This window comes from Galeopterus variegatus, unplaced genomic scaffold (assembly GCF_000696425.1).
Source record: "Galeopterus variegatus unplaced genomic scaffold, G_variegatus-3.0.2 Scaffold1858, whole genome shotgun sequence".
NCBI classification, from domain to species: Eukaryota; Metazoa; Chordata; class Mammalia; order Dermoptera; family Cynocephalidae; genus Galeopterus; species Galeopterus variegatus.
The window spans coordinates 193,158-205,301 of NW_007727969.1; the positions used below are offsets into that span (position 1 = coordinate 193,158).

Consider the following 12,144-nt stretch of genomic DNA (forward strand, 5'->3'; position numbering starts at 1 on the left):
AAGGGCCACTTTACAGCAGCATGGCTAGGTCTGAGAGTTATCTACTGAAGCTCTGCCACCTACCTCTCTAGGACGTGTGTTGACAATATTCAGAGGAGTAAGAGGATCAAGACTTTTGTGGTCAAATATCACATTTCTTTCCTCCACCCTGCCCTAACCAGGAGGCTGTCTCCCTATACTCAGAGTGATTTATGCTTTACTCAAGCAAACCTCCCTCTTTAGAAAAGTTGGCTCATTTTTCCCTCAAATGCCACCCCTTAGCTGACGGGGGCTGCCAAATACTCCACCAGTTCACACTCAGCCCTGGAGCACAGTAAACAAATTAAGCCAAAACCCAAACTACAGCTAATAAACTCCTCCCAACTCTAGCCATCTATAATTCTGATTTCAGGATTTCTTCCTTCCTCTCCCACATATATTTTTAGAAACTTGATAAGTTTCCTGCTCTTCTTCCCTTTTTCTAAGACTATGTGGTTTGTAATTGTACAGAACAAAGCAATAAATGAACAAATCAAGGCAATAACTCCTGGAATCTCTGCAAACAACCATATTATCTAGTATAACGTCTGTCATTATTTTAGCCAGTACCAAACTGGAAGAACATAGAAAACTTCAAGTATAACTCTTCCCTGTAAATTCCCCTGACGCACCCTGGCCACGCCTACTCAAGAGACGACAAATTACAAAAGGCGAAGGCGCCTGACTCAGGCTTACACTTCCAGGCACAGAGGGAGTCATTTCATTGGCGCTTCAGTCAGCAAAGGTATTGTCCTTATCACATCTCTAGCTTTTAAAATATTTTTGTTTTTTTCCTTGGCTGTTTTCTCTCCGGCTGACTTCTCTAAAGCTAAAGCCTATTCCTTCTTTCTTTTCTTGTCCCTCTCTGCTGTGGTGTGTGAGCTAGAATCACAGTCAAACTGAGAAAATGACTCCCTCATTTTACTGATGGGGAGCCAAGGGACAGCAGAACTAGCTTCATATAAGGGCGACGGTGGATATAACTGAGCCTTCCCCTGGGAGGGTATCTCTACTGCCTAAAGCTATTAACAAAAAACTGAAAATTTCCAGCTCTTTCTCTCTCTTGCATCTGTGTAAGGCAAATACCTCAATCTTGTGGGGGTTTTCTTTAACTTATCCAAACTTGCATTGAATGTTTATGTGCCGTGCATTGGGTTGGGCACATAAAGAATACAAGATAAATAAGACATTCTAAAAGAAGTTTACAATTTAGGAGAGGACACAGATGCATATAAAAATCTATTGATTAAACTGAGATTGCATTAACAAGCAGACAGACATTTTAGGAAAATGATATAAAAATAATCCCAAGGAAAGAGAAAATGCTGAATGTGGGCTAAGCCGTTCAGTGAAGCTTCTCAAGAAGCCAAAACAGAGGTGCTTCCCCTTGCAGTCGTGTGGTTCAGAGGCTGGCTGAGCTGACAGCCACCGGTGTTCTCTGTTGCAGAAGTCAACATGGCCGAAGTCACCGACCTGTTTGAAGACCTGAAGAACTGTTACAGGTAAGGAATAGATTCTATCCCTTGTTATTTAATGAGGGGTTCAAAGCTCACTAGAATCCAGCAAGGAGTTTCACTGGGGCCAGGCTGGCAGAGGATATAGAGAAGCAGACTAGCCCTGAAGTCAGGGCAGGTCCACCGAAGACCCAGGAAAACCAAGAATCCTGCATATTAAACTGAGATTACATTGACAGGGAGACAGACATTTCAGAAGAATTATTTTTGAGGTCTGCTGTGTCCTCCATGAACTTGACCCTTGACTTAGACACAGCCTCCGTAGAGTACACACACTCTGATAGAGAAATGGGAAGGGCTGGCTGGTTAGTTCACTTGGTACAGCATGGTGCTGATAACACCAAGGTCAGGGGTTTGGATCCCTGTACCAGCCAGCTGCCAAAAAAATAAAAATTAAAAATTAAAAAAAAAAAAAAAATATATATATACGTTTGATACAGTAATGGGTTTTAATGGACTGTCTGAGAGAATCCATTCTCAAGAGAACTTGATCTCCATCGGGATCAAGCTCCACAGCACTTTTAAGCATGAGGATGCACATACACAGTCAAACCTCATTCATACCTAAAAGCAAGGTAAATGAACAAAAAGTTAAAACTATAGAACATTTTAAGCTAACATGATGTTAGTTAAACGTCATTTATGCTAATGATGTTCCCATTACCTGTAATAAATACTGACACAAACTAGGCTATCAAAATGCTGCCTGGATATTTTGCCAAGTAAAAATTATTAAATCTGTTTTAGTGAATATATGAAAGCAATGTGTAATGTATAATTTATTTGGTTAAAATAAAACATGAGGTGCTTCAAAAGTATTTCTTTTCTCTTAAGGAGCTTAACATTTTCCCCTGAAATTCAATTAAAGCTCTTCAATTTGTTAGCCAAGCCCAATTTTTATAAATAAAGCACAGGTAAAGTTTAGGACCTGTCCTGATGATTACTACATCCCAATTAGTGAGGTATGAATTACTATATGTATGTGTTGAAGTCCTTAATTTTGAAGATGACAGTAATGGCTGTGTGTGTGTGTGTGAGTGTGTGTGTTACACAAAGCTAATGTGCTCATTAAAATAGGTTGCCCAGTGACCACAGTGAAATAACAAACAGAATTTACATTCCCATCCTCTTATTTTGACAGTGAGAATGAAGAATACAGTTCTGCCATTGAGCATCTCTCTCTGAATCAGGTAAACAAACGACTGTAATTTTTATGGAATTGCTATTCTCACACAGTAGTTTCTCCAGAAGAGAACAGCAGTGGCTTCAATCTTAGAAGCTTTTGTTTTACCCTCACTAGAGGTCCAGAGACCTGTACTTCTCCATTATAATGAGACTAATAGTTGATGGCATTCTTTATGTTCACTGGTTTTTACCAGAACAGAGCAGAACTATCCTGAAACCCTCAGAACTGGATCAGGCTTCATTAGGATGTTAGTTATGCCATTCTGAGACAGCTCCTTTAGGCCACTTCACCAGTGGTCTGTCTCCTAGCATAATGTGTGTAGAGCTAGGGCTAGGTCTCACAGACCCCTCAAGCCCATTTGCAAACCCTTCACACGCAGGTCTATGAGCTGGGTAACAGGAAAAGGTCCTTGGAGCCTTGGTTGAAGTAGGAGTGGTCTTTATTCAGCACACACACATCTAAGAGTTAGGCAGTCCAAAGAGAAACTCAGAAACTCAACTGCTACCGGCAAAGTCCAAAGAAAAACTGAGCAGCTGCCAGCAAAGTAAACATGCTCTATTTTTAGACATGAGCTCTGACATCCAGCACTGCTTCACAAACTCCAGAACACACAACAGCAACAAAGTAAAAAAGATACATGGGTGCACATGCACACTAACTCCACCCACATGCAACTTGTTTACAAAGAATGTGCTGCACCACCCCCAACTGGACCTGAGACAAGGGGGCCTGACTAAACTAGTCTATTTTCCTCACAATGTGCTGTGGTTATCTTCTCTGACACCAGCACCAGAGGTTAGAGATAGCCCTCTAAACATAATAGCCCTTGAAGCTGAGGTAGAGGAAGCAGGCCAATTTCATGTGAGAAATCAGCTGCCACCCATCAATCTGTGTTTGGAGACCACAAATAGACAGTATAAGTATTGCCTTGTATGTCTCTGGTTTTAAAAAGTGTTTTAGAGGAGTATTTTTTAAATATTTTGAGCACCATCAAGTAGTTATTTCACCTCCTAAGGGGGAGCTAATTGGAAAGCTATCACTCACTAAGATCACTTGTTGATCTATTTAGTTACAACATCTCATTTTTGAGCCTGCATACAGATGAAAAAAGTCTTCACAAGAAATCACTTCCTTTTTTCCAGGAAAGAAGGAAAAGGGTAATAGGGAGGAAGGGAAGACTGATAAAATGTGGGCTACCCAAGACCAAAATGGAGAACCTTCTTACAAAGTCTGTTGGATACAGTTCCTACTGAAAGGAGTTTCATTTCATGGCCATGGACAGCCTCTGTTTCCATGTTTCTTCCTCACAGAAATCCTTCTATGATGCAAGCTATGGCCCACTTCATGAGGACTGCACGGATCAATTTGTGTCTCTGAGTACCTCTGAAACCTCCAAGACATCCAGCTCTACCTTCAAGGAGAGTGTGGTAGTCGTGGCAGCCAGTGGGAAGATTCTGAAGAAGAGACGGTTGAGTTTAAATCACCCCATCAGTGATGATGATCTGGAGGCCATTGCCAATGATCTAGAAGAAGGTAAGGGGTCGAGCACAGTAAGGTCTAAGTAAACAGGGACAATAGGGCAAAACAAAACCTGGGGTCATTAACAAGAGGCAAGCAGGCATTAGTCTGGTAACTATAAGGAAAGAAAATTAATTTTTGTCCTTCTCCAGAGGGGAGAGATTAGGAGTGGCCTGAGTCTAGAATACTTGTTCATGGGCTCGTTTTCTAGCCATAATGGTCATGTGACTTTTTGTGTTTCAGGAGAAAGCAGTTATATATTATTAGTGGCTGACCACTAACAAGCTATGATCCTCTACTGTTAACTCTACCTGCTTCACTTATTTGATCTTCCTTGCTTTAGTTCCTCTACTGTGAAATAGAGATCATCAGAGAACCCACCTCACTGAATTGGTGTGAAGATTAAATGAGTCAGTACTCCCAAACTTCTAGACTAATGTCTGGCACATAGTAAGCACCCAATAAATGTTAGCTGCTGTTATTATTATTATTGCTACCACTACTATTATGCATACTACCTTTATTAATACTACCAACACTACTAACTTATCAATGGCTGCATTATCTCTAAACCTCATGACAACCCTCCATTCTCATTTTACATATGAGGAAACTAAGCTTGTGAAGATAAGTAACCTGCACAAAGCCACACAGTCTGTAAATGGGAGAGCCTCAAATCTGATTCAGTTCTATCTTATTATAAAAGTCACGGTTTTTCTCCTGTACCTTTACTGTACAAGCCTCCACATGAAACATGAGCCCAATATTTCTGTTGTTAAGATAGCACTTAAGCAATAATACGTGTTCACCTAGAAAGTTTAAAAATACAAAGAAATATAAAAAAGAAAATAAAAGTACTCATATTGTGACTCAGAGTTTACCACTGCCAGCACTATGGTACATTTCCTTAAAGTCTTTTCTATATACATACACATACATGAATAAACATGTTCAACATTTATTAGGATCACACTATATTCAATTTTATATCCAGCTTCTTTCACTTAGCAATATATCAAGGGCATTTTAGAGTGCCAACTTTTTACCACTATAAGTAATGCAACAGTGAATATCTATAGCAATAAATCTTCATTTCTACCACAATTTATTTCCTTAGAATAGATTTGTAAAAGTAGAATTATTCAGAGCCATGAGGATTCGTGAAATTATTAATAGATAACACTTTCCAGAGAGGTGGTAGACCTGCACCCTCTGTGACACATAATTTTTAAAATGTATTTATGTTTTTCTCAGACTGTATTCATTTGAAAATATAGGTGGGGAATACTGGTAGTCTTCCTGGTCACTTAGAAACCTCTAATCAAAAATAAGAAAGTGTTTATTCCTTTTTTAAAAAAAAAAATCCCTTTTAAAAAAATGACAAAACTATTGCCTGAGAAATTAAAGTTTAAAAAGAAGCAAATCAGTAACCACTAGAATCAACTCTACTGCTGACTGGGTGATTTCCCTTTTCTATGTCCTCATTTAGATTGGAATATTTCTAATGTCCCTTTCAGAGCTACTTTCTAAACTTGTATTAGTGTTTAGCTCATTTGTGTCTGTACCTAGACATTAATCTGAACTTGTGATAATGGTTCTAGCAATCATCAAGCCCAGGTCAGCACCTTCCGTCTTCCAGAGCAATGTGAAATACAGCTTCATGAGGACCATCAAACACCAGTGCACCCTGAATGACGCCCTCAATCAAAGTGTAATTCGAGACACCTCTGGTCAATACCTCAGGGCTTTTGCAATACAGAATCTGGATGATGCAGGTAAATGGACGACTCTGTCATCCTTCCGTCATTTTACTTCCTTAGTTCTTTCAAACTTTCTGCTTTCAAAGAATGAACCTCTCCAGATTCCTAGTTTTGCACAATTCTTGCAGAACAGGATAAAGCATTCACATCACCATTGGTAAAAATCCCAGGGAAGGACAGAAATGTCAGCCAAATCTGGAAGTTCTGCAAGAGCTAAGTTTCTGATCTTTGAGAGCACTAAGGGAAGCACAAAGCTCTCTGATGTCCTGTCTCCTCAGTTCGTTTTTCTCTGAATAACGACTTACTCAGACTTACCCAGAAACCCATGAGGAGCAATCATTCTCCATGAGAAAACCTGCTGATCAGTCTTACAAATAACACCAAACTAGGAAGATCTTTGTTATCTTTGATAACATAATTGTGAGGCAAAACAGCCAATAAGCTGCAGATAATCATCTGAGGCATAAAATTTAGTGTCCAAAAAATCTTGTCACACAGGTCCAGTTTCCATGGTGGACATGTTTTAGCTCAGGACATGTCACCAGTACACAAAATTATTTTTAAATATACAAAGAGACAACTTCGCAATAAACAAGCATGACTTTCTGATTGGATGTGGTTCAGCTAACATGCTTTCCACTCTATGACATTTACAAACTATTTTGTGTTCTATCTTCCTACTTAATATTATTTCACACAATTTTCTCACATATTGACATAGTATATATATTTGCCATTATTAATGGCATTAGAGTATTCAATCATGTTGCTATGTTGATCCCTTGGGTTTAAGTAGCTCTGTTGCAAATATATTTGTATACATTATTGTTTTTTCCCCTATCTGCTATTTCTTTGGCGCATATCCCAAAGTGGAATTCCTAGATCACTAGGCATAAATAATTTTACAGCTCTTATTAAACGTTATTCTCTAAGGAAAACTGAACTACTCTTTAGTATCATTAGCAACATATGAGTGTATCAACTTCCTAAATCCCTCCATTTTAGGTTATTATGAACTCATGACCTAACAAATTGTAAGGTCTTATCTCATTAATGTAATTACAAGAGATTCGGCAAATACTCATTCAGCCCCAAGCATTCATTCAACACAGAAAATTCTAAAAACATTAACCAAGTATTTACCTACCTGGAAATATGGAAGATATTGTGAGGGATACAAAGATGTATAGAATTCCATTCCTGACCTTTAGGTATTTACTCCATAGTTGGGGACCTAACTATTCTCTCTCCTATTCTCTCTCTCTCTCTCTCTCTCTCTCTCTCTCTCTCTCTCCATAAACACTTGATTTTATACAAATACAATGAATTTACTTTCTTTTTGGCTCTCCTCTTCACCAGTAAAATTTGACATGGGTGCCATAAACACTTGATTTTATACTAATACAATGAATTTACTTTCTTTTTGGCTCTCCTCTTCACCAGTAAAATTTGACATGGGTGCTTATAGATCAGCAGCAGAGGATTCTAAACTTCCTGTGACTCTAAGAATCTCCGAAACGCGACTGTTTCTGAGTGCCCAAAATGAAGAAGACCCCGTGTTGCTGAAGGTCAGTTGTCTTTAGTCTCCAGCATACCCTTGTTTATGCTCTGTATGTTTGTAAATGCTCACAATAGGCAGATGTCCCTAGCAGGGTGGCACAGTCCTCCTCCCTTCCTACCACAGTCTCCAACTGTCCACCCCACCCCACCCGAACTCTTACCTATCCTCAGAGGCAATCCTAGGCAGGGTTTGTGAGAGAGAACAGTGGAGGTGTTCTCTCCTTCCTCTTCGTTTTCCTTTCCCTGCCTGACCCTAGTCAGGCCTGACCTCCTGCCCCAGGGCATCCTTTCACTCCATTGATCTTTACTGATATCTACTATCTGACCTACACAACAGTAGGCATTAGGACAATGGGCCCTGCCTCAGAGAAACTCAAATAAGCTACCTGAGATCAGAGAGGATTGACCACCTGCCAATGGCACAAAGCAAAACGCTGGGAGCCAAGACTCGAGCCCCACCCTTCTGACTCCAGAGTTCCTCCCTCTTCATTGGTGGCAGCATTGTCCTTCATCCCAGCCCCATCTCTACTACCACTGTCCCCCTCAAACACACAGATATACAGAAGAATGCCCACTGTAGCCTTAGGCATGTTCTCCACTGGTAAGTAGGAGCCTCTTAGTCAGTAGATGTGTAATCCAAGAACCCTTATCCCCAACTAGAATTTATGTGGGTGCATGTTTCTCTACTTGGGTCAAGTATAATAAAAGTGATGTCTATACAGTAGGGCAGTAGCTTCATTCATGAAATCATTCAACAAGGATTATTTATTGAGAGACTTCTAGTTTCTAAGCATTGTGCTAAGAGCTATGTAGACAGTGGTGAGTCAAAATCCCTAGCTTCACAGGACTTAGTCTTCTGGTGGACACAGACAATAGCCAAGCCAAACAACCAACAAAAAGTTCAAGAGGCTGTAAAGAAAATGAATAGAGCACTACAATAGAGAAAAATGGGAAAAGTGCTATTTAGAGCAGAGCTCTCTGAGATGAGAGCTGCAGATAGGAAGGAGCCTGCCATGCAAGGGAGTGAGGGCTTCTAAACAGGGGGGTCGGGGGACTTGTGGTCAAGAAGGTGGAATAGATGGTCCCCAGTGTCACTCTCTCTCACAAATCAACTAATTTACAACTATTAAAAAGCAATGACAGCCAAACTGGGACCACTAGAGCTCAGGGGAAGAGGAGGAGAGACCTATGGAGTACATGAAGGCGGGAGAAGCCACAATGAGAGAAAGAAAAAACCGCTCCAACCATTTGGAATCCCAGCCGCTTCCAGGCTAGGGCTGCTGAGCACACAGAGCAGGAGCTGGCAAATGCTGCAGCTGTGCCCTTTGGATGAAGTTGCTTAGAGGCAGCAGAGGAGAAGAGGGCCTTGGGGCCCCCAGGCCAGCAAGACCACTAAAAGGTCTCCCATGGACCCACATAGGACCAAGGAGCCACAACAAATGAAAAAAAGGAGCCACTCAGAGGCCAGTGAGTCATCGCAAGAGACTAGAGCACATCCCATCCCATGGGAAGTGTCTGCAGCATGGATGATGGGGGAGACCACCCACTGGGAGAACACTGGAGCACAGCAAGGACAGCTGATCTGACTCCCAGTCAGCACAGGACCACTCAGAGGAGACTGGTCAGGAATGTAGAATTGCATGGGATGCAGTTTGATGAAAAGACTCAGGCCCAGATCAGAGTTTCTACACAACCCAGGTGCAGCAGATCTCACTAAACCCAGAAGTACCTATAAAGTCAACCATTAAAACCTGAGCTGCACAAAATGCCTTCCCCAGGGAATCAGCACCAAAGCAGTAATTTAGCTCAACCACAGAGCTCAAGTACTGGTCCCCACAGGAAGTTCCTCCACTTTAGAAGTAAGCAAAGCACAACAAATTAGTTCCAGCAGAGTTTAAGTGGTGGGAACAGCAAATAATCCAACACAGAACTGAACGAAAAAACAGAGCATCCATTGGGGCGCACCCAGGGTCCTGAGGCTTGCAGCCAGGGACCGGACCCTCTGTCCACAACCAGACACACTGCCAGTGCCATGAGGCCCACGTGGGGTCCTGAGGTATGGAGTCACGGACCGGACCCATCACCCACAACCAGGCACACCACCAGTGTCACAGAACCTGCCCATGGTCCTGAGACATTGGACCCCCCCCCCCCCCCACAACCAGGCACACCACCAGTGTCACAGAACCTGCCCATGGTCCTGAGACATTGGACCCCCCCCCCTCCCACAACCAGGCACACCACCAGTGTCACAGAACCTGCCCATGGTCCTGAGACATTGGACCCCCCCCCCTCCCACAACCAGGCACACCACCAGTGTCACAGAACCTGCCCATGGTCCTGAGACATTGGACCCCCCCCCCTCCCACAACCAGGCACACCGCCAATGCCATGGGGTCCACCTGGGGTCCTGAGGCATGGAGTCAGGAGCCACCAGCATCTAGGTAAGGAGCATGTCAAAAATATCACCTCCATGTGGGTGGCCCACCACAGCCACCACAATAATGACAGCTGCCGTGAAAGCAGCTAGACACCACAACCACTGTGCGGTGGTCCACCAGCGACTGGAGTGCATTGACACAAGAAGAGTCACCAGCAGAGACCAAAGAGAAGAGGATGTCTCTCTCCATAAAGCCTATTCCAGAGAGACAGAAGAAGCATCTGCTCTATGATAATATTGGGGGACCTGATCACACCTCTCAGCATTGTACAGATCATCTAGGCAACAAATCAACAGAGTAACCATTATTCTTCCAGAAGGAGAGACAAAATCTAGGGTTATCAGAGGTCGGAGGGGGGAGGGAGAAGGGGATGAGGAGAGATTGGACAAGGGCATAAAGAATAAGTACAATTTTTAACAATGTATATGCAAGTAATATTGATTTGATCAACATATGTCAACATTGAACCCCAAAAATATGTATAATCAATTATGATTCAATAAGAATTTTAAAACTAAGTAAATAAATAGATAGATAGAAGGGTCTGAATGCAACCAGACTCTAGAGCTTCCAGAGCTTAGAGGCCAGCTTCAAGGATCAGAAGGAGCTCTCTTGGAGCCAGGGCATTATGCAAAGGAGGAAAGATATGCAGAGGCAATGAAAAGCCAGTAAAGGGTTTCAGACAGTGCAGCATCCTAACCTCACTTATGGTTCCTAAAATGGAGAATAGATGAGAAGGAAGGCTATGGAGAAAGCAGAGAGCCCAGCTAGGAAATTATAACAGAGTCATGGGGTGGGGTAAGAAAAACAGGTGGAAAGAAAAGAGTCAGAATTGGATTATATTTTGAAGACAGAACCAATAGGAGGAAGAGGAGAAACTCCATTTACTGAGATGGAAAAAACTAAGAGAGGAACAGGTTTGGGAAATAAAATCCTTGCTGACATTGAAAACCCCAGAGTAAGGAAGAAGGGTCTCAACTTGGAATTTGAAATTTATTTTTTCATGAAAGTATTGTTAGATTGTATTTATACTCATAGGAAGAGTACAGCCTAAAGAGGTTGTATGGAAAGTGTTCAGCTACTGAGCTACTGATACACCTGGGAAGTTGTGTGTGTGTGTGTGTGTGTGTGTGTGTTTATCCTTCAACTACTGACTTAAATGCAGAGATAAATGTCATCTAAATGCTAAATTGCTTTCCCAAAGGTATGATTTACTTACTTAGAGGTCAAAATGTTTAGAGATCCTAGAATCACCCGTACTCAGATTTGATGAAAAATGCCTTATGTCTATGCCGAATGCAGGACATGCATGTTTCACCCCCATCTGCCTGGATATAGCAAGACACTAGTGTTATTGGCAATCTTTATGACTCATTTAGATTTCTCTCTGATTAACTAAGGAAATCAATTCTTATGAATAGACTGGACCATGCATCTAATAGGCATGTAATAAATGCTTGCTGAATTAACAAATGGATGAAAACCTATACCATCATATTAGAGTCATAGTCCTAAAGTGCTGTTTCTCATGAAGGCCAAATGCCAAAGGACTGAGCTTCAATTCTTTTTCTAGCATCTTATTGTTCTCTAACAGAATTCTGTTCTTATCATAGGAGATCCCTGAGACACCCAAAGTCATCACAGATGGTGAGACCAACATCCTCTTCTTCTGGGAAAGTTACGGCACTAAGAACTACTTCAAATCGGTTACCCATCCAACGCTGTTTATTGCCACAAAGCAAGAAGATCTGGTGCATATGGCAAGGGGTCAACCCTCTATCACTGACTTTCAGATAGTGGAAAATTAGCCTTAGCTCTGGAGTCTACCCACTTCTGAAGTGTTGACAGTTCGTATGTACCATGTACATGAAGAAATCAAATCCTTTACTCTTAGTCACTTGCTGAGCATGTGCTGAGCCTTTGTAATTCTAAATGAATGTTTACCCTCTTTGTAAGAGAGGAGCAAGGTCTAGTGGAACCAACCCTAACATATGATGTTGTTTGTTATTTAAAGAACACCCTATACTTTGCACAGCACCAATCATTTTAATTATTATTTTTCATAACAATCTTACGAGGACCAGGGCTACTGACTCTGGCTACCAAAAAGACTCTACCCGTATTACAGATGGGTTAACTAAGGCATA

At 41.7% G+C, this 12,144-nt stretch overlaps 1 protein-coding gene across 1 annotated transcript; it reads left to right on the plus strand.

Annotated features, from left to right (window-relative positions):
* Positions 1-1,469: 1,469 nt before the first annotated feature.
* On the plus strand, positions 1,470-11,805 carry IL1A (interleukin 1, alpha). The gene is made up of 6 exons (XM_008579324.1): positions 1,470-1,520; positions 2,674-2,722; positions 4,029-4,251; positions 5,838-6,011; positions 7,440-7,564; positions 11,611-11,805. The coding sequence occupies exons 1-6, from the start codon at positions 1,474-1,476 to the stop codon at positions 11,803-11,805; spliced, it is 813 nt and encodes a 270-aa protein (XP_008577546.1). The 5' UTR covers positions 1,470-1,473.
* Positions 11,806-12,144: the final 339 nt, after the last annotated feature.